Below are 23902 nucleotides of genomic sequence, written 5' to 3' on the forward strand. Positions count from 1 at the left end.
GCATCTTTTGAAGTTGCCAAAATCCTTGTTATGGTCACAAATAGCTTCTTGAGAGCCTATTAGGTATGGCTTTTGACCAATAGGAATGATCTTCACCTCTTGCCTTCATGCATCCATACCTTGCTTTCATTCTTCCAAATAAGTTTTTTAAGGTTTAAATCTTTATTTTTAAATTCCAATCTTTTCTTTAAATTTTATACTAAATATCTAAATCTTATATAATTTAAATACTATAATCAAAATAGATAAATCTCAAAATAAATTTTCTTACATAAACTCTCTTTAAATTAACCTACTAATTATTTTAATATATTATTAATAATTATAGTATAATATTGGATTGATAAGTAATCTTGAAATAAAATCTTGATAAAGATATATTCTAAGGGGCTTGGTGAGAATTTAAAATATGTATTGACATAAAGTGCTCTAGATTCTTGTGATTTTTATATACAGTGATTGGACTAGAAGTACCTTCTAGATAATGATGCCATTTTTGAAATGAATCTATGATTACAAGAAGCTCTTTGTCATAGATCTCATAGTTAATCTTAGTTGTTGAAAATTTCATAGAATAAAAGCTATTAGGTGGACCTTGTCATCTATTCTCATTTGTGACCAAATCACATCTATAGCAAAGTCTGATGCATCTATTTTTATAAGAAATGCCTTTGAAAAATTGACTCAATACAAGATTGGTGCAAAAATAAATGATGTCTTCAAAGCTTCAAAAAATGCTTCAATTTCTTTGCTCCACTTAAGTTTATCTTTATATGTTAAGTATATAAAAAGGGCCACAATTTGAGAAAAATCCTTAATAAAGATCTAGTAATAATTAAAAAATTCCAAAAAATATTATACATCTTTGATTGTTTTTGAAATCTTTCAATCTATGATAATTTGGACTTTCTTAGGATCTATCATTTGAAATGATGTATCTTAAGGAATCAACTTGAGTAGTGTGAAATATACACTTTTTTATTTTAGCAAATAATCTCATATTTTTTAATTTTTGTAATATACAACAAACATAAAGTTCATACTCTTTTATTTTTTTAGAGTAGATCAAGATGTCATTTAAATAATAGATAATAAAATCGTCAAAACATTCATGAAAAACATCATTCATTTGATTTAAAAAATATTTGGCACATTTATGAATCCAAAAGGCATGACATTATATTCAAAATATCCATACTTGATTGGAATCATAGTTTTTTATTTGTTTCCTTCTTTAATATATATCAAATTATATGCTTCTAATAGATGTATTTTTGTATAGATCTTTGCTTCATTCAATTGATCAAGAAGTCTTAAAATGAAAGATAGAAGGTATCTATTCTTGATGGTGATCTTGTTGAATCCTTGATAGTCTATACACATTTGTAGAGATCTATCTTTTTTCTTTACAAATAAAATAGGAACTTTAATTGAAGTTTTAAAATGACATATGGAATTCTTAGCCAAATTTTCATCAATGTGTTTCTTGAGTCAAAATGCTTACGTTTCTTGCTTCTATTTAATTGCTCTTATCTTTATTAGTATCAAGATCCTTAAAATACTCTTGAAATCTAAAAAATCACTTGAAGAAAAAAATATGATAAAATTATTCTATAATATAATAGAAAAAATATAATTTAATCAAAAATATATTATTAGAATATAAGACTAAACCTAGTGATGTGTATAACCATATTCTTTAAAAACTAATTAGTTTTTAATTATAGCATATAAAATTTAAACCTTAACAATAAAATATTTTATCTATCTTTTTTGTTAAAGTAAAATGATGTTTTATATAAACTTATTTATATATATATATATATATAATTTGATAGAAAGATATAGATATTATATTTAGAAAAGATATTATGTATCTTTATTATCTCTTGTACATACATCTTAAAGAAGAAATAATTCTCTATAGATTCTATTTTTATTATGTTTAAATTCAATGCATTTAGAAGTAGACAACATATTTAATATTCAAAATGACCTTGTGTTCAGTATATTGGATGTCATGAAAGATTTATATTCTATTAATAATAAGTTTTTGCATAAAAATTTATTACAATGTGGATATACACTATTTGGTCTCATCATAACACTTTCACTTTTAAAGGTACAATACAAACGAATGCACATGTATGAGAGAAAGGTGATGTAGAATAAATTTCATTAAGTACAACAATAAAAAAAACATCATCCAAAAATGATAATAATAGTTTGATGATAACAAATCATTCTTCGAATGATTTAAAGCGAGCCTTAACATTTTAGGTTATTACCCTTGGAAACATCCCAACATCGGGAAGGATCTCAGTCGCATTGTAAATGTTTCTCATTTTGACACACAAAACAAAAATAAATTTTCCACAAAAATAAATTTCCCAATTCTGCAAGAAAACCGGAAATGGATCCTTCAGACGGCAACATGACCACGATTCTCACAGCAGAATGCCGAAATTCGAACCATGAATTCAATGGTTGGAGCTTCGGTACCCATTACCCAACAGTTTATTTATTTATTAGAGCAATGTCTTCGATTCGAGGTTTCAGTGGAGCTTGCAAGTCTGAAGAGATATGTGCATCAAATCCGCAAAAACCTCTCCCGAATTGGGATATTTTTCTGACGTTTAACTTCGCAGCTGCCTTCTCTTGTGCTGTGGTTGTTCACTTGTAGAAGCTTGGGTCAGTGTCAGAAGTTGCTGGGCGACGTGTTGATTGGATTTGACAAGATTGGCATTGCGGTGTATCTGCTGCTGCAATTGGTGTGGCGGTAGGTTTACTTTGTGACCAAGTTGTTTCATCCTGAGTTTGTTGGGTATTGCTGCTGCTTAGGGTGAGGATGGCCTTCTCGTTTGCGCAAATCTGGTGTTCCGAGCTGGCCCCCTTGTGCCCATCTTGTTTCTTCGGCTGAATTGTTTCTTATTGATCTTCGTTTCGTATCGCCCGCGGCCTTTGAGGTTGCAGATTTTTTGTGGATAGCTTTCGAAGTCACGCTGCGTTGATAGGAAGAGGGCTGATGTAACGATGCCGAATGAAGCCCCGCTGAGCTGGGCTGCTCTGGCCGGTTGTCCAATCTCATCAAGGTTGTGGAATTGCCCTTGTGGGGTCTCTGTCAAAGCTTTACTTGGCGCCGACATTCCTGAGATTTGCAGAGATTCTTCGCCCTTCAAAGCTGCCGTTGATGTCTGCTTGTGCCACTTCTAAAAGTCTCTACTTCGCAGTTGAATGAGAGTTTGCTAGAGTTCGACATGGCAATTTGTTCAAATGTCTTCGCTCTGCTACGATAATTTGACATAGTGAACGAAGTTTCTTGAGGTGAAAATTGACGCAATGCCGATGTAGCGAGAAGCGAGAGGAGTTGGAAGCAGGTGTGCTAATATTTCACGCATAGGTTCCATACAGTGGTAAACTCCACATCCTCTTTCATATCAGTCTTGACTTCCGAAAGTTGTTTTGGCGCGTCGATGGGATAATTCCGTTACACCCAGATTCTGAGGGCATCATGATAGCCTCAAAAATCACTTGGCGAGGTTTTGTGTACATAAGCAATTGCGCATTAGTCTTAGTAGAATGACTGTCAAGGGTTAAGGGGTCAAGGGTTGAGAGGCCAGTTGGTTTAAAAAGACAGTTTAATCGAAACTGCTCACCAGCGAATTGTGTCAGCACCGTTTTCGATTCTGGATCTCTTAGATTATGTGTTGCTTGGAATCATCGACAAACGCAACATTTTAGGATGAATTCGCTTACTTTCTACTGATTATGTGCGTGTATGCGCATGGAGGAATGTTTTGTAGGTGTTGTTCAAACGAGTGTACCATACAGACAATGTTCAGTTCATCAAGGGATTTTTGTGGGTGTGGATTGTGGAATCATGTTTTACATCAATAAGCATGTGATGAGTTTCGTGAAATGATTATCAGCGCACCTCCTGTGCATTAGAGCTTGAGAGAAAACTTGTACTGTAATGTGATAATTGGGAGATATCGTACTTCAGGCTCAACATACCCTAGTTACTCGCCGATTCAACCTTCCCTGTTCTTTGTACAGTTGGATGGCTACTGTAGAACTTGCTTATTTATTTCTGCTTTGTTGCTGAAAATGTTGGCAAAGGGTGTCTCGTCACAGAGTAATAAAACTTCAATAGTCATACTGATGCTTACATGAGTACAATGAAGTCGTGAATGTCTAAATCCAGTTCAAGGACAAAGACGCATGCAATCAGAAAGCCTGGATACCATCCCTTCTCTTCTAAGTGTGTGATTTGTTATGTTTTTTAATACTTTAATGAAAAATAAGACTCAGTATTACATCAACTTGTATGTTTTTCTCATGTTGTTCCATCCGACGATTGAATTGGTAGAGTTTGACATGATACAACTACTCCATTTACAAGATTTATTTTTTTATTTTTTTATTTTTTTATTCATGAGTGCTGGATGGATAGATATCGCTGTGGTCGACGAGCTGCTCAAAGGACCAGGGTTAGTTTACGAGCTGCTTTTGTTAACGTAGGACTGTTCTTGCACGAAAATTGCTTAAAAATACGGTTGTAAATTCGAGTGACAAACAGATGGGTGTGTGAGCATATTATTCACAATCGTGTCAGAATAAACTACATTTTGAGGATTAGTGTGCTACTTACCGCTATGAACTCATTTATTTGTCTCAATTATTCATAGAGAAGAGTTTAGTCGAGTCTATCTTTGTATCTTTAGTTTTCTCCAGTTAATCACTCTAGTGCTGTGGACTTCGAAGAGGAGGTTGTGTCATTCAGCATTTGATTATAAGTAATTTGAATGAGACTGGCGCTTGGAATCCGAAGGCACAGATTCCAGAGCAATGTCGTGGTTTAGGCGTTGAATTGAAACCTTATTCAATAAGTGGACGAATTTTCAGGACATCTGCCTGAACTGTTACAGATGATAGATCCAATCCTTTGTTTTCATGAAAGCTTTATGAATTGGCTTGAATTGAGAGGATATATATTTCATCCTGGTTTGTTCTGCATTGCTAAGACCTCTAGAATAATCCTGTGACTGCATCATGAGTTGAAGGCAGTAATGGCCTCCATTTGCTTTAACTGGTAAGTGAATAAATAGTGGATTTATGATTGTTGTATATTGGTTAGCTCTAGCTTCTCAGGGACAGTTCAGCAACCTATAATTGCTATTTATATTCTCTCTTCAGGGTGCGCTTGTGTGGGACGACTATGTATTACTGTTTTGCCGCTAAGATAATGACTGTTGGTTCTCCCGGACTTTGCTTATGCTAACAATGTTGAAGGCACAAACATGCCACAAACTGGTATACATCAAGCTGGGGTAGATGATGCCCCAGCGTTGCTCGAATCCAGCAGCAGATGCTTTACCCACAACCCCATTGTGAAAATCTCCGCGGCAAGGGAAGCCAGTAATCCAAAAGCCATGAGACGGACAGTCCAACAATCTTGAGAAATGGATTGAGCAGTCCATCCCCTCTGCTGTAGTTCCTTATACTGTCACAGTCCTTGTGAGATGCTATATTTTTTTCAAAGAATGAGGTTTCACTTTAGAATAGTGGATCAGAGGTATTGACTGAAGTATAATATTTGGGTCAAACAAAACCATCTTGCGGCAGCTTGGAGACTTCCACTCCCACAGGACTTACTTTTCATAACATATCTCCAACATGAAAATACGAAATGAAAAAGATGGGGGTCGAACAATATGTCTCAGAGGTCTCGATAATGAGGCTTAGTTTCTCATGGTTCTTTGGTGCCGTGATGCATGATTGAGGAATGCATCAACTCTTGACATTGAACTCACTGTTTTATTTTGTTAGTATTCATTTTCTTCTCAAAGAAGCCATGCTTTTCACAAGCACTCTGGATGGTGTCGATATTGTTGCAGAGGGGAAACCACACCCTTAGAAATGATTGGCGTCAACGCAGGCTTTGTGGATGGAGAGGGGATGCTTTTGAATCCGTCAAAAGGCTTTCTTCTTCACTTGGGCATGTGGGCAGGGCTTTGCAGCCAAGTGAGGGATTTGATGCTTCATGCAACCGAATCTGAGAGGAGCCCTCAGCTCTTCACTTGTGGCCTCATTTTGCACTTCCGGGGTAGCATCATCCCCATCTCCTGAGATACATTTTAACAAGTCAAAGTAAATTGATGTATGTTTTGAAGTTGCATTGTTTCATCTTTTGAAATGGCTGTATTTTATTTTTACTTTTTTACTTTTTACTGATTATTGAAGACAATCATTGTGTATTGAATACCATCATTTTTTTAATACAATTATTGAATACAATCATTTTTTATTATTTATTTTACTAATTATTGAATAGAATCATTCTTTTTAGTATACTATGATTTACAAAAGAAAAAAAAAAAAAAAAAGGTAGAAATTTTGTATATGATATAAAAGCTATTTTTCACTCCAATTTTTTCTTTCTTTTTATTTATTTATTTTCCAAATAACTTTTGAATGAACTTGTTTGAATTCTTGCATTTACAAATTGAAATTCTAGACAAAATCAGTTCCCTAAAAGGATATGTAGTTGTATCAATCAAGTAAAAGCTAAAAAAATAAAAAAATAATAAAAAAATTGAGTTTTGCTTCAAAATAAATAAATTAGAATCTCAATTAGAAGCTATTAGCTTTTTCCAAAATATGTTTGTATAGATATATCTATATACATATAACCTTAGTTTTAATAATCACAGATTTGAAGATTCAATAAGAATTTATTGCTTCATTGAAGTCAAAACTAAAATTTTACACTTTTAATCCAAATTGTTGTCTACTTCTTTGATTGTTTTGTGTTCGTCTTTTAGATGTTACTTATCCATTTTTTTTCTATATAACACTTTTTTTTCATCTGAGTTTCTTCTATTATTATAAAATTTAAAACATTAGCAAAAAAAAATTTGTTGTTGTTTGTGACATATCTTCTAATTCATTTTTGTAGAATCTATGGTTCAAAGTTGTGACAGCTTTCTGTTTTCAGACCCCCCTTCTTTTTAAAATATAGGAATTTGAAATCTTAGGTATTGGAATATGTATTTATTTCATTCATTTTTTGTTCATTTGTACATGACATATTGATTGTTGATGGATTTTGGCAGCTTCTTCCAACATAATATTAATTAGTTGAGTTTCATAAAAGATAATGGAAGAAAAAGAAGGTGTCTCCATGGACATGAATAGTGGGAGACAATCTAAAATGGGGAGCTTAAAAGAAATAGTAGAAGATAAGATAGCAATAGAAAGAAGACAAAAACGGAAGGAAGAAAATGCAAAATTGAGGGTGCAAGGTATTAAAAAGGTTGGTCTTTCAAAGTCATTGATGTTAGAAGTAGTGTAAAAAGTGTGAAAAGCCTACCCAATATATTATAAACTCATTCATTGAGGAATCAAAGTTGTGTGTTTTACATGGCAATCTTCTAGAATTTCACCAAAAAGACTATCCTTTTATTCTTGCTCTTTTTGGCACCATGTAAAGCATTATTATCATCAAATAACTATTCAAAACATATCAACAACAATAACAACACACTTCACGTTGTTGAGTTTCCCAAAAACCCACTTCAATTATCCTCTTGTTTGTTTGTGCACACTCACACATGCAACTCAAGTTTTATTTTTATTATTATTTTTTGAGGATCTTGTGCATTCTACTTAAACTAATAACACGTGCAAGATTTTAGGGTTACAATCCCAATCATGTTCTAATAAAAGGAATTCAATATCAGTCAAGGGACGCCTTTGAAATGATACCTTCAAAACAAGAGACAAAAGAAAACAATTGGGTATGATAATATCATTAGAGGGAGCTTGAAACTCACGTTCTCACAGTGAGGGAACATGAATTGGTGATAGGGAACACAGATCAGCAATGGGGAACGATGATTGACGATAGAGAACGTGTACTCGAAGTGGAGAACGTCCGTGGCGATGGGGAACGTGGACTAACGGTAGGGAACGAAAATCAGCGATGGAGAACGTGGACTAACGACAGGGAACTTACATTGGCGATGGGGAACGTTGGACGGGACCGTCGACAGCTAGCGGGACACGAGAGGTGGGGGGGTGCGGGGATGGGCCACGCGTGCGAGGCCCGGGTGGAGCGTAGGCGACCCGTCCGATGCGCTGCGGCGCCAACTTGGCCGTATGCGCGACACGCGCAGCTTCAGCGGTCGCCATCGCCTTCAAATGTCCCTATTCACCGTGCCTTCGATCGCACCCATAGCCGTGGATTGTTGAACCAATTGAGCGGGATCGGGCGGGGAGATTGAATTGATTGCCTCACCTCGCTATTCTGTGATGTTGGTCTGTAAGATTCTTTCAAACGTTTTCAATTTGGCTGCGCGGTGTCGAGGAGTTTGTGGTTGAAGTAGGAGTGAGGAGTGAGCCGTGGCGAGTCGACTTCAAGTATTCAGCGCGTGATTCCTTTTGGTTTGAAGGTGGAGGAGTGAGCATAGTCTGCTGTAGTTGAGTCGGGGAAGAGAATTGGGAATTGGAAAATTGCAGAGCATTTGCGGTGTGCATTGGTTCTGTAGAATTCCCTTGAATAAAAATAAAAAATCTTAAATTCTAATATTGACAAAGATATGCTTTAACAAGCTTGGAAATAATTTAAAATATGTATTAATATAAAATATTTAAGATTTTTTATTTTTATAAATATCATATATATAATTATTTAATTAAGATGTATTAAATAAAAAATAATAAAACTAGATTTAAAAATATCTTTTGAAAAAACTTCATAAATATGGATTTGACTTTATATATGTTTGTAGTTGATTAATAGATTAAAAACTTAGCTAATAAGTTGGTTACATTGTTGTGATGTAAATACATACATTTATAGAAACCTTGCTTGACTTACTTTTCTTTGAACTTTTATTAAGTTCTTTTATCTTCTTACCAATTTAGTTTTTCTATAGTTTTGGGGAAATTTTTCCACTTTCTTCTTTTTTTCTTTTCTGAAATTTTGGTTAAATTTTATTTTATCTTTAACCTTAATTTTATTTGTGGTTAAGCCTTAAAAACTTCTTTTATTCCTTTTATTTTCTTTTTAATCTTTGGTTTTAGTAGATTCAAAATTATACTTGTAAATGTATGAAGGATTTTGACTTTGAGGTTGTATTCGGTTTATATTAAGGATGTGAGTCATCAAATTGATTCACTTATTATTTTAGGATAAAAATATGCATTTAGAATTTTTTAAATCACAAGATATAGTAAGTAGTGTAGAAATCCTTAAAGAAATAGAAAATTAAAATATTAGTGGTGGAAATGGAGTCTTGCTAAGTCTTGGAAGCAATTATCTTCAATGGTTTAGTATTTTTATTCATTGTTGAATAGTAATGATTATTTATAAAGACCAATATTTACATTGGTCTTATATCTATATATAATACTTGTAAAAACTATAAATTTTAGTAGTTAGAAGAAGCATGAGAAAGAACCTCATGTCATTTTAGTTATTGATATTAAAAAAAATAGGATTTATAGTGGATTTAAATTGATTTGTATTATTATCAAAAAATTCTAAGGTAGGAAAATGTAGCCTTAAATGAATATTAGCATTATGAAAAAATTATAGAACTTTTCAAATTTTATTTAGAATTTATTTAGAATTTTTTAGGAATTTTTAGAGCAATTTTCAAGATCTTGGTAGAAATGAGTTTTATCACTTTGAAAACCTTTATGAAGAAATGGAGCAAGAACTGAAGGCCATGCAAGGTTCTAAGGCTAATTGGGTGTTTTTGAATATTATGGTGAGGTCAAAATTGCAAAAATGTTGGTCCTTCTAATAGAAAATAGGAGGACCAGAAACTAGTATAGTCCTTGTAGGAAGGGGAGTACACAAGTTCCATGTGGGTTGTAGCACCTTGAAGGTAGTTAGGAGGATAAGACTAAGGCTTCATGGCCTCTCTTAGACACCCTTATAAACTACATGTGAGCCTTGATGAGGTTCAAATCCTTGATTTATAAGCAAGTTATCTTTGAGGTAAAATATTTTCACTTCACTTTTTAATTATTTACTTCATATCTTTAAAACCTCATAACTTACTCATTGTAATTCGGATTTACATGATTCTTATGTTATCGTAAAGAAAATAAAATTACGTATCTAAAAATTTATTTTTTATTTTTTATTTTTATTTTTTATTAGGTGAAAACATAATGAACAGACTGTGACTTAGTTTTGGATGTTGTAATTGCTTCATGTTATTTATTTCAATTGCTTTGTAGTTGTTCTTCTTTTTTTTCTTGTTAATTGCCTACTTTACTTCATACCACCAATTACAAAAAATTCTTATTTGAGGCCATCTTCTAACTTAGGTTAATGAGTGAAAATTTACACTCACAAAGGATAAATGAAGTTTGCATAGCATTAGTTAGCTGCCATTAATAGTACTAACTTTGAGATTAGATTTGGTATTTGTTTAATTTTAAACTATTAGTTTTTGAATTAGACTTTAAAGACCTTGGCTATGACTTCTTTGGCGAACTTTAAAGCAAGGAAGAGTTTTTTTTTTGCAAATAGAGAAGAAGTATTCAGAAAGAAGAGCTTCTTGGCATGAATTTAGGTAGAAAAAATGCATGAATTGGAGCTTGGATAAGAGAGATATGTTTGTTTTAAAATTAGGCTACTAATTTGATATCTACTATCACTTTTCTTTGTGCATTAGGAGTTTAAGATACTAGCAAGAAATCATGAAGTTGGATTAGAAATTAGATTTCAAGTTGAAGATTTTCTGTCTAAAGATTGATAGAATTGAGTCTAGAATGAATGAGATATGGCTAGTTAAAACTAGCAAACTAAAACCAAGGTTTTGAAGAAATTAGAAAAATAGAGGGTTTTGGTTTTTAGCTAGAACTTGAGCTTCAAGATGAATTTGAAGCTCATTTTTTTGTATACATGTTACTTATAATATAAAAAGCTTATGTCTAAAATCTCATATCAATTGAGACTCTGACTTGGGAGAAATGGCAAAATTTGTTCTCATGTGTCTAGGGTTTTGATTTTCAAAAGTACTTGATAAGGATTTGGTGATATTAGTCGATTGTTAATGAAATTGTACTTAAAAATTTGTATAATGATGTTCAAAGATGTAAATTTTATACTCCCAAATTTTGAACTTATTTGAACAATTGAATCTTGGAATACAAATTTTTAAGTTTTCGGTTTGGTTTTGACTTTTAAAAATACTTGCTAAGGATTTAGTGATATCAATCAACTAGCAATAATTCTGTAGCTAAAAATTTGTGTGATAATGATCAAAGATGTAAGTTCTGTACTCCCAAATTTTGAGCTTATTTGAATGGCTGGATCTTGGGATATGAATTTTTAAACTTCAAGTTTATTAGTTTATTACAAACATAGTTTTGTAAATACTCAAAGAAAAATTTAAGAAGATTTTGTGCATATTGGAACTAACTTGAATGCAAAGAGGGACCTTGCATCTATTCAAAGCAAAATCTTGCTTTGACAATGTATTGCACATATTGGTGATATGTGGTACAAATTTGCTATATAGTACACATGTATGAAACTTATCTTACAAGTTAGATATATGTTTTGCAAGTTAAATAAATGTTGTAGATCCTATAAAATGTTACAATGTAGCTTTTACTTAGATAGTATATATAGAGGTAATAATAAGTCTTTTTCACTCTTATTAACATCTTTCTTGTTTTTAGTCTTATTTTGAGAGTCTCTAATCTTCTTATTTTTGGCAATAGTTATTTTAATTTTAATATTAAAATTACTTTTGAATAAATATCTATTTTTTAAATAATCTAAGAATAAAAAAATTACTATTTTAAATTCATATCTTTAATAAAATAAAATCATTGCAATAAAAATATCTTTAAGAAATTAGCACTATTCTTGAAATGAATCCACAAATATATAAAGCTCCTTGTCATGGATTTTGTGATTAATCTTTGTTGCTAAAAATTTTCTTAAATAAAAAGCCATAAAATGAATTTTATCATCTATTATCATTTTTGACAATATTGAATCCAAGAAAAAATTTATTGCATCAACTTTTATAAAAAAATGTCTTTAAAAAGTGAATGCAATACATGATTGGATTATAAACGATGTCTTCAAAACTTCAAATAGTGTTTCAACTTTTTTATTATACTTAATTTTTTCTTTACAAATCAATTTTATAAATGGAACTAAAACTTTAAAAAAGTTTTTGATAAAAATCTTATATTAATTGAAAAATTCAAAAAAAAATCAAAAAAAAAATCAAAAAAAATCTCTAAATGTTCTCAGAACCTTCTAATTTATGATAGTCTTATTTTTTTAGAATCCATTATAAGTCCATTATTTATAATGATATATCTTAAGAAATAAACTTAATTTTTATAAAATATATACTTTTATATCTTGACTTATAGTCTTATATTTTTAAATTTCTATAACATACAATAAAGATAAAATTATACTCTTTCTATTTTTAGAATAGATTAAAATATTTTCTAGATAACAAACAAAAAATCATTTAAAAAATTTCAAAACAATTATTTATTATATATTGAAAAGAAATTGGTATATTTGTAAGTCCAAAAAATATGATATTATAATCAAAATGTCCGTATCTAATTTGAAATGCAATATTCTATCTAATTCTTTCTTTAATATATATTAGATTGTATATTCTTTGTAGATTTATACTTATATGGATTTTTTTTTAATTAAATTGATAAAAGAGTCATAATATCAAAAATAAAAGATATATATTTTTGATGGTAATCTTTATGAGTCTTTAATAATCCATATGCATTTATAGTGATCTATCATTTTTATTTACAAATAAAATAAGAATTTCTATTGAAAATTTTGAATGTCATATAAAATTCTTTACTAATTTTTTTATCAATGTAGTTTTAAAATACATTTAACTTATTTTATGATAAGCTATAAATTGATCAAAAAGATATTTGAGCTCTTTATTAAAGATAGATGAGTAATAATTAAGATAATATACTAATTAAATATATGTATTCATCTTTTCAAAAATTTCTTAATAATTTATATACTAACTTAGAATGGCGCTTAAAGTCTTTTTACTATAAAAAACGAGTGTAGTATAAATAAATAAAAGATGATTTTTTTTTTTGCATTAAGTAACAAAGGTCTTGTATTTACTAATAAAGAAATGGATATATTAGATTTATGACTTTTTACTTGGATAATAAAAGTATAATAGAAAAAATATAGTTTATAAAAAATCTAAAATAATTGAATTGGAGGGAAATCAATTGGCTAAAGGAGTATAATTTTTAATTATTTTAGATTTAATGTCATTGATCTCCCTCCAATTCAATTATTTTAGATTTATAAAAAATGAAGTTTATAATAAATAATTGAATTGGAAGGAGATCAATAACATTAAATATTACTAAGTTATTATAACTATTAGTTTTTACATCTAAAAGAATAGTTTCACAAATAACATCTCCAAAAGATAATAAATAGTCATCTATGATTTTTACATGCATGAGTTTAGTTTTTTTTATTAAAAATATTTTATGTTCTTAAAGAATTTATTTTAAAAAATCCTAAGATTTCTAAATCTAATAAGATAAAAGTTTTGTAATTTTTTGGTCCTAAACAAATATCTATTGTAAAAAAAGGTTAAAGATCTAAAGACAAAATATAATCTTTACCAAGTATTGTACAAGATTTTAGTTGCATGATTCCTATTGTAGCTAGAAAAACTCATTTTTTGACATATTGTCTTCTTTGGACAATATTGAACAATGTATTTAGGTTCTCTATAATATAAATATAATCCTTCTTGATAACATCTAGTATTTTTTTTTCTTATAGAAAAGTTTAAAATATATCACATCAATTTGCATAGGTTCTAACATTGATGAATAAGTTTTTGAAAACTCAAGAATTATCTTCAAGACTTTATTTATTCTTATCCATCGACATCTTTACTCTTGGCATCTTTCAAAAAATTGATTATTGCATGTAATGGCTTGAGAAATATATTATTTCATTGAATTTTCTTTTGATATTTTTTAAAATAAATATTTAATATTTTCTTTTAATCCACATCAAAATTTATTAATAAAGATTTCATTGCTCCAATCTATATTGCAAGAAATGTTTTGGAATTTAGTACTATATATGGTAGTTAAGTGTGATCTTTATCATAAAGATATAAATTTTATTCGTACTATCCATTTTTTAGTCACTTTTTTAAATTTTGATTGTAAATACTTTTAAGAATAAATTCAAATTATATGAAAGTATAAAATCTTTTTTTATTAAAGGCGTAAATCAAAAAAGAATATTTTTAAATTTAGATGTATCTATAAATCTTACTTGAGTGAAGCCATTATAATTTTAAAAAGTATATAATATTAAATTGAACTTGACTTCTTATAAGAATCTTCAAAATTTTGATCTTGTTCTATTAAATCTCTTTGGCATACTAATCCTTGTCTCTTTTGTATTTATAATAGCCAAACTTTTTTAATTTAATTTTAAGATTGAACTACTTGCTTCTCTTCATTATACAACTTCTTGATAGATACATTGGACCTTATTATTAATTTCTTTCATATGCATAGGACTAGTACTTCTATAGTTGATATTAGTAATATATGAGATGTTTATTTTAAGAATTTTAACAAATTCATGAAGACTTATAATAGCTATAATGTATTCTCATTTCTACCAAATATTGCATCTATAATCTTTTATATTGTGTCTATAATAGATGACTTTGATAATTCCACAAGTCAAATTCAAAGAGAATAATCTACAATCTCTAGTATCAAATAAAAATTTCTACAAAGAATGATGGTCAATTTTTTTAAAGAAAGAATTAATGTTATAAAATAATAAATATTATTTTAAAGATAGGTAGTCTATATTCTTTAAAATATAACAAAAGAAGTGAGGTAATGTATTCACTTCTAAAACAAAACAAGAATAGTAAATTAGCTTTTTTGTTAAATTATCTATGACATGAATTACAATGAATCAAAGATTCAATATACTCTTAAGTTACTAAAATAGAGTAGATAATTACTTAAATATTGTATATTATTAAAACTAAAATGGCTATTGCTAAGGACATAAAAACTAAAAACTCTTGAAATAAGACTAAAAATAAGAAAGGTGTTCATAAGAGGGAAGGTTATATTCTTGCTTCTAGATATATTATCTAACTAAAAGCTATGTAGCAACATTTTATAGGTCCTTCAATATACATCCAATTTAGAAAACATGTATCTAATTTGCAAGATAAGTTTCCTATTTGTGTGCTATATGACCAACATATGTGATATGTGACCAACTTGTTGGCCAAGTTTTTAATCAATTAATTATATAAAAATATTTATTAAGTCAAATCTACATATATAAAGCTTCTAAGAAGCTTTTCTACAAGATATTACATAATTTATCTACTTTTGTTAATTTCTATCTAACTCTTTTTATATATGTAAACATAACTAACATAAATAATTTGTAATGTTAGTTATGTTTATGATACTTGGTCTTTCTTGGTTTCAATTACATAATTTTAAATTAATTATAAATAATAAAAAATTACTTTAAAATTTAATTTATATGATAAAAAACTATCTTGACCTTTATTTGTAGAAGTTATTTGTGTAAATGTGTAAGATGTGTTTAAAACAAATACTTTTGATGAATTTCCAAAATACCAATCCAATAATTAATCTTCAAAAAAGAACTTAATCATCATTTAGAAAAATTTATAAATTTTTGTAAAATCAATAATTTTAATTAACACTAATTTTTTTGATGAAATTTATTTAAGTATATTGATAGAACTTCTTATTTTTGATATTAAAAATAGGTTTCATATATTGACTATAAAAAAATTGAATTTAAAATAAAATTCTTTTATTATATTTTTTATATATATTTCCAAAAGAAAAAGTACAATTACGTGAAATACAAGCACAACATGACTTTTTTATACCAGGCTACTTTGGATATGATTAAAAAAAAAAAAAAAAAAAAAAAAAATGAAGTTATTTCAAGAGATTTTTTATAGCTTCAAATGTGGCAAGAAATAAAAGCCTTTGGTCAATCATTTGATATTTATTCTAGAGCAAGACTCCATGTTATTGATCTTATAGACTTCTTTAATTTTTATACATTTTAAAGCAACCTTACTTATTTATTCTAATTGATTTTATCATGAATCTTTTAAATTTAATTTTTTTATCTTATTTTTGTAAAGTGGATTTTTTTAACCAAAATAACATACTTGTATTATGTATTCTAAATGTTGATATATCAAGTATGTTATTTTGGTTAAACAAGATAAAAAAAATTAAATTCTATATTTAACTTATAATATTTTTTAAAATTTTCTTGCTTCTTTTTATTATTGATATTGATTCTTTTCTTTTTCCTTCTTTTGTATCAATTCTTACTAATTTTATATTTTATCTTTAATATTTTTTATTAATTTTTTATTAGATTTTTATCATATATATATATATATATATATATATATATATATATCTTTTTATATTATATAGCTTCAATTTCTTTCAATACTGTTGATAAGTGTCATGATTTTTTTTAAAGTTTTAGATTTAAATTTTGATGTTTTAGATTTTTATATTGATATTTTAATATCAAATTGTTATCCTAATATAAAAAAGAAGTAACAAAATAATTTATGTAAAATAAATTTATTTTATATATTTTATATATTCTTTAATACTAATCATACTAATAAATTTTGAATAAAACTAAACCTGTCAATTACAATATTTTTTAAATTATTAAAAAATAAAAATATAAAAATATATTTTATAAATTTATAGAATCTTTAAGTATTTTATTTTTTTGTTGTGATTATTTGCATTTAGAAATAATTATAAAGTTTTTTAACTTTTTGCATTTATATATATATTCTAATACAAGAAATGAATGATATTTGAATAATAATAGTAAAGTTTCCATAAATTTATATTTCAAGTTATTCTTCTATTTTGAATTAATTTAGATTAAATTATCTTGCATTTAATCTGCCATTAGCTCTAATTAATATAAGTGTCTTTAATTGTTTGTTTTTATGACTACTTGAAATAATTTTACAACCTTGTTTTAATATTCTATTACAAAGGTACAAGTAATCAATAGTTTAAGCTTATCAAAAATAAAATTTGGCTTCATATCTAATGCTATTACAATCTTATCATTTCAATGAATTCCAAAGTCCTACTTACATTCATTACCATGTAATATATTATATTTGACAACTTTGGATGCATTGAGAGTAAGTAAATCAAAATTTTCTCTTATAATTGAATATTAATAAGGAAAAGCCATTATTGCATACTAAACTGTTTTGACTCTAAAAATTATTTTTAAACATACATATATTGTACACTCTTAAGAAAAGATCACAAAATTTTAAAGAGAAGTAAGAAAAGGTTTTTTTTCTAAATCCTAAGATTTTATCTACTTGTCTTATTAAACCAAAATATGATAATTGAAATGTATATGTTTTTATAAAAAAAAAAACTGTGTATTTTTAAAATTGTAGTTGTGATTGCTTTTTGACAGAACATTTCAAAAACACTTATTCCATGCAAGAAGTTCAAGGACCAAGTAAAACATCACATGGTGCCATGGTAAAATTTGAGAAATAAATAGTGTATATTAGTTACTTTTATTTAAAATACATAACTGGATTAATTTTATTTCATTAAAAATAATTAAAATGAAAATATTTACAGTGTTTTATACTTTGAATTTTCTTTTAAATTAAGCATATTTTTGTAATTTTAATTTGTACTAAAAATGAATAAATAATTTGAAGACCATACTATATCTAAGTTCATATAATTCTCTAATTTTCAATGTAACCTTTATTTTTATTTTTAATATATATAATTTTTGTATAGAAGTACATTATTTATTTATTCTCAATCTTACTTCTATTTTCTTCAGTAAAAAAATGCTTGAACTTTTTTAACCATGGGAACAGACATAAAAACTAAATGTTTTTGAAATTAAAAAAATAATAAATAATGGTTTATAGATTATTTGACTTTGATTATGTGTTATTAGTCATGATGGTTTATAGCTCTAAAATAAATAGAACTAAAATCTATGTGACAAAACCTGAATTATAATTTCTAATTTGTTTTATACTTAAATGTAATAAATTATATAATCAAGATGTGATTTTTATACTTATACCAAACTAAAAAACTATACAAATAAAACTTTACATTAATTGTAATATCAAGTTTACATAGAATACTATATACTATTATAACATAAAATAATATATTAATTAAATTACCCGAAAAAAATTAAAAGTACCAAATATATCAAAATAATATAAATTGTGGCATCTATGGATATTTAATCAAATTTTATGCCTATTTAATTATAACTATTAATCTAATATTTTTATAACTACATTGCAATATCATTTCATGTTACCATTCTTTGAAATCATTATATATGGAATCTAGTTTATTTTGTAACACAATAATATTTGATATATAAAAAGCTTTTAAATCTCATAAACTATATTATTGTAGTAATATGTTTTAACCTGCTTAATTTTTTTGTGTGCTTATAAACTAATTATAAGTTGTTATTATTCAAGTATAGGCATTCTTACAAAAAATATTTCCAATGATCACATTTTATGACATATTTAACTTAGCCTTTTATTTATTTCTTGTCTCTTGTAATTGTATATATTTTAAAACTATACATATACATATATACATTATGATTATTTTAGTTATTTTTCTTTTGTATGTTAATATTCATTTATATTTTAATTATCTTTTTATATTATTTTTTTTTCTATAAAATATAAAAAAATTTAAAAAATAGAGTGTTTTTAAAATAATTAATTGTTACAATGTTATATTTATATAAGTTAATATATTTTAATTAAAATTTACTAGTACTTTGATTTATTAATTTTTTAGGTTAATATTTTATAATAATTGTAGATAAGATCATATTGTTTACATTATTTTTGCATAATTATTTTTTGAAATTTATATGAAATTAATGATGATGATAATAATAATAAAGCAATTTTGCTGAAATTTATATTACATTTCTTTAGGAAAATAAATAAATTAAATAAATAACTATATATATATATATATATATATATGTATTATTTTTTTGATTTTATACATATTTTAGTATTTGAAGCCTTTACATTTTTTATATTTTGATTACAGTGTGCTTAAATAGATGGCCATTTAATATACTACACACATAACGTGTTTTATTTTTTAAAGAATATCCGTTGTAATGTTAAGTCTAAACTTTATATGTGATTTTGTCTCACAATTTAAGAAATATTAGTAGCCATAATCTTATTTTAATTATGATAAAAGTATAAGAAGCCAGGTAATATAAAAAAATTCTAGGCATATGTATAATTAGTAGAAGATGTGAGATCCTAATCAACAAGTAAAGTCAAATAATTGGTAGAAGCTTGTTCTTCTCGGAATACCATATAGCCCTAGTTTAGATTCACAAATAGAAAGTTTAATTAGTTCATATTGAATAAAATCCTTAGCCTTGTCATTTTATTGTGTTACAACACCTGCATTACATAAAACTTAAGTGTAACTTCAACATTAGTGCAATTACCAAACAAAAAAAAATATGTGTTGATTTTTGTTTAAATTATATTGACTATAATACTTTAGACAGCAACTGAGAGAAAAATTTAGTTTTCAAAAAATCTTGCAATGCTTACAAATCATATTTCTACTTGGGATTTATTCTTAAAATAAATAAATAAATAAATAAATAACCATTCAAAATGATTTGAATTGATAGAAAAGACCACCAAGTCACAAATACATGAATCTAAAAATCTCACAATCAAAAACATTAATATGGTAGATGTAGTTTTGCAATCTCTTCATTGGTAGTATACCCCACAAGGTTTCTTCAAACCCAACATCTTCAACAGTAAATAATTTAACTATTCAGATTGGAATGTGAGAATGAGCTTTGACGACAAGCTTTGTTGGTTTGGGGATGAAAATCAAACAACAATGTGGAACAAAGTGAGTCTAGATTTGAGGGATTATCCATTGAATGGAATGCCAGAGAAAGTGCGGGATGGGGTTACTAAGTTTTGAGTGTGGGAAGCGAGCAAACGACACTCAAGCTCCCGAGAAGTTCCATGAAATAAGTTCAACCAAACCCTAATTCTTGTACCGAGTTTTGTCGCTCATTGGCATCAGTCGGAGGCGAGGAAATGCCAAATAAATCTATTGTAATGGGAAGCTGATCGAAATCAAAGTTGGGTGGGTGTCCCGGACATCTGTTGAGTAGCAGCAATTGTGCTCGGTTCGCCACCGGAGGACCAAGTCAAGCCACTGCGCGCAGTGCGAGCTCGCCGCATGGCTCAGGAAGTGTCCAAACAAACCTTCACAGCCATGTGTCGTCGATTGACTGATTTCGTGCCGTTATGAACCAGCTGGGCTTTCGAAACCCGGATGAATTATCGGAGGAATGCCTTCGGATCGAAGCCTTCGAGCCTCACAAGCTCTTGCCGAGTCGCGTGCAGTGCCAACAACCGCCATTGTAGCATCCGAATCCTGCAAGCGCGATGCATTTGTAGTTGCGTTTGTGTTGGAAAGTTGCTTTTTCGATCGTTTCGTGCGTGATGGTTTTGCAGATTGTGCAGCGAGACCTCGCCGAAAGTGATTCATCCGCAAGTGGGCAGCGACGTGGCGGGGGTTAGAATAGAGCGCCAGGCTTGGAGGATTGCTTGTCATGCTGTGTTTATGATTCTCGTTGACGAGGACCTGGTGTGAGCATCTGGTGTGCGTCGGCTTTGGAAGTGCCTTTAATTTGGAGCGCTGAGAGGAGGAAATTTTACTGTAGAGGGGTGTAGGCATGGCTCATCTGCACACCCGGCTCTCGGAAGAGGCCGAAGCATGGATTGCAACGGGTGTGGATAGTTTCAGCAGGTGGCAGGAGTACGCGGCGGGATTTGGGCGGGCGACGTACATTGTGGCAGCGTTGGGGTTCTTTGCAGTGGTCATTTTGGAGCTTCACAACAGTAGGAAACGGAGGCTGTCGAAGCTGCCTCCGGGGCCATTTCAATGGCCGTATTTAGGGAGCCTTCCGAATCTTCTCCTCACTGTAGGCGTAACGTCATCGTTCAGATTGCGGGAGAAGGTTAGCGAGCTCGGAAGGAATCATGGGCCGCTGATGTTCTTGCAGATCGCGGATACGCAAATTTTGATTGTGTCAAGTGGGACAGCTGCGAAAGAGGTGAGCGGGAGTACTCTTCACTTGATTTTGATTGTTATCAATCGCGGATGATTCACGTGATGTCACGATCCAGAATCCTCCCACATACTCTGGAAATCGGGTGCATGACGCAATAAAACCCACTATTTGCTGTTAAATATTTGCAGAAATCGCCCTACCCAGCACTCATGAAAGGGGTTTAGGGTTTAGGAGTTCAATTTCGCAATCGATTGCATCTGCACGTCAGTCTCTGCTCACTTCAGCAGTCTCGGATTGTAAAGTAGGGATTCTGAACGATGGGTACACTTCGGAATGGTTGTGACATTAGGTGCTAATTGCGCGAGATGAGGAATTTAACTTCCGACCGCAATGCGCAGTAGGAAAGTACTTGGGTTTCGGTTCTTCGGACATAGCGTTTGCTGAGGGCAGGCACCATTGGTACTTGCGCAAGCTCTGCGACACCCGCCTCTTCTCCGCAGACAGTTTTGTCTCGTATGGGCATATTCCAAGAGCTGAAGCTCTGAAGATGCTGCACTCCGTTTGGGAGGCTTCCAAGAAAGGGAATGGCATTTCCGTTCGAGAGACGGTGACGGCCTTTGTTCGCAACAGCTTGTGTGGGATGTTGCTGGGTTCTGCACATCTGGATATCGAGAATGTCAGCCTACAATTCACAGAGAAGACTTTGATCACGTTGCTGGATGAAACCATTTGCGTGGTGGGGGAGATAACACTGAGTGACCTCGCCCCTGGTCTGAAGCGGGTGGATTTTCACGGCCGAACACGGAAGTTGAAGGAGCTCCACGAGCGGTGGGAGAAATACCTCCGAGTGATCCTGGAAGACCGCTCCCATCGCTTGGAGAAGAGTGCTAAACCCGAGGCTCTAGTAGACGTGTTACTTTCACTGGACGATGCAGACATGAAACTCTCGAATGAAGCCATTATGGGCGTCCTTTTGGTATGCGAATGCACCCTTCTCCGAATCTCGCTTAAACCTGCATTCTATCGATCCTTTTGTGTTACTGTTTGAATGCTTGATTCTTATCTTTCTGTTCAGGATACATTGGTTGGGGGGGTATACTCGACCAGTGCCACGATAGAATGGGCCCTGGCAGAACTCGTTCGTCACCCTGGAGTGCTTGAGAAAGTTCAATTGGAAATGTCCGAGGTTGTAGGCCCTTATCACATTGTGGAAGACGCCGAAATTTCTCAGCTTCCTTACTTCCAGGTGCAACAGCACTCTAAACCTCTTTTCTTGCTTTTAGTGCTCTTTGTCAGGTCCACATGTTTTCATCGCAAATTAATGAATCGGTCGAGCATGGACTGGCTTTATATGTGCAGGCCACTGTGAAAGAAACCCTCCGACTCCACCCGGTGGTCCCCATGTCACTCCCTCACATGAACAAGGTGGCAACTTCCATCTCTCGCTACCAAATTCCTGCAAACACATCTGTGGTAATTGACTACAAAGCCATTGCGCGCGACCCTGCGGCGTGGCACAAACCGCTCCGCTTCGACCCGAGCCGGTTCCTTCACACCAGCGCGGCATCACAGATTGACAACATTTTCAAATTCTTACCCTTCGGATATGGCCGCCGCGGCTGCCCGGGAGCCAATTTCGCAGCTGTGTTGCTTCAACTGGCGTTGGCCCACCTCATTCAAGCCTTCGACTGGGCCCCAACTAAAGGGCAACTTCCACACGATATCGACGTCAAGGAGTCCCCGGGGCTCGTCTGTTTCAGGTTCTCACCTTTGGTTCTGAGCTCCACTCCACGCCTGGCCAATTCTCTGTATCAGGTCTCTCCCTAGTGTCCGATTTTCACCATCGTTCCCTTCTGGAGGACAGGAGTCTGTAGTGTAATCTCTTTCAGAATGTGTTCGTGCCTTGCGTCTAGCCTCCGCCGTCATATCCACAGAATTCACAGAAGAAGCTCAGTCTCTTAACCTTAGTGGAGCCCCACTATTCTGATAGTCTGTTGCGACACGAGCATCTGTGTGGTTCGTTGGAAAAGCTGACGCATCGCTCCTCATGAATCCCTCGCAATCTCACGCAAATTTCACGCGCTGCACGCCGCGATCCTTCGCTAGCTTCTCCGTTCGAATGAAAAAAGTATTCATCCTCCTGTTCTCGCAGATGAGACATATAATTTTCTGTTATGTATTACGTGCATGAAAAGCCTACATGTATTAAAAGTTTAGTGTACATGAATTGATTCACCAAAAAGAAAACAACATTTACTCTAGAGGATTCTCTCCATCTACGAATAGTTGTAGGTATCCATAATAGACATCAATTTTCTTAGTTTAACTTTAATATAATACTTGTTAACATTCTGTATCATGATCGTCTAAAGCAGTAGGTGTCATTGTGAGGTTTTCACAATGACACCAAATGGTTATCACAACCAAATTTTCTTATTTAGCAGCTTTATTTGTAAATTATTTGTTCAATTTGGAATTTTTATGTTTACAAATATAACAAAATAAATTTTGAAACAAGAGGGAGTGTTCATACAAATAATAGTGCCTTGACTTTTGAAATTGAAGTCATTAATGCAAATACAATGTATTTTTTTAATCATAAATTAGATCCAAAATATATAATTAAAAATA

General features: G+C 30.6%; 2 protein-coding genes across 3 annotated transcripts; both read left to right on the forward strand.

The window, feature by feature from the left end:
• Nucleotides 1–950: 950 nt before the first annotated feature.
• On the forward strand, nucleotides 951–8638 carry LOC112280987 (uncharacterized). 2 transcript variants are annotated; one of them, XR_002969472.3, is made up of 2 exons: nucleotides 951–2779; nucleotides 2974–4932. XR_002969472.3 is itself a non-coding variant. In XM_090250150.1 (2 exons), the coding sequence occupies exon 2, from the start codon at nucleotides 7896–7898 to the stop codon at nucleotides 8283–8285; it is 390 nt and encodes a 129-aa protein (XP_090106276.1). In that variant the 5' UTR covers nucleotides 951–2779; nucleotides 5898–7895; the 3' UTR covers nucleotides 8286–8638. The 2 variants fall into 2 exon arrangements, 1 of the variants encoding a protein (XP_090106276.1); XM_090250150.1 differs by lacking the exon at nucleotides 2974–4932 and adding an exon at nucleotides 5898–8638.
• An 11477-nt stretch (nucleotides 8639–20115) lies between these two features.
• LOC112280855 (cytochrome P450 782C2b) lies at nucleotides 20116–23446 on the forward strand. The gene is made up of 4 exons (XM_024516743.3): nucleotides 20116–21313; nucleotides 21621–22247; nucleotides 22347–22517; nucleotides 22631–23446. The coding sequence occupies exons 1-4, from the start codon at nucleotides 20933–20935 to the stop codon at nucleotides 23096–23098; spliced, it is 1647 nt and encodes a 548-aa protein (XP_024372511.1). The 5' UTR covers nucleotides 20116–20932; the 3' UTR covers nucleotides 23099–23446.
• Nucleotides 23447–23902: the final 456 nt, after the last annotated feature.

This window comes from Physcomitrium patens, chromosome 4, assembly GCF_059467195.1.
Source record: "Physcomitrium patens ecotype Gransden chromosome 4, ASM5946719v1, whole genome shotgun sequence".
Classification (NCBI taxonomy): Eukaryota; Viridiplantae; Streptophyta; class Bryopsida; order Funariales; family Funariaceae; genus Physcomitrium; species Physcomitrium patens.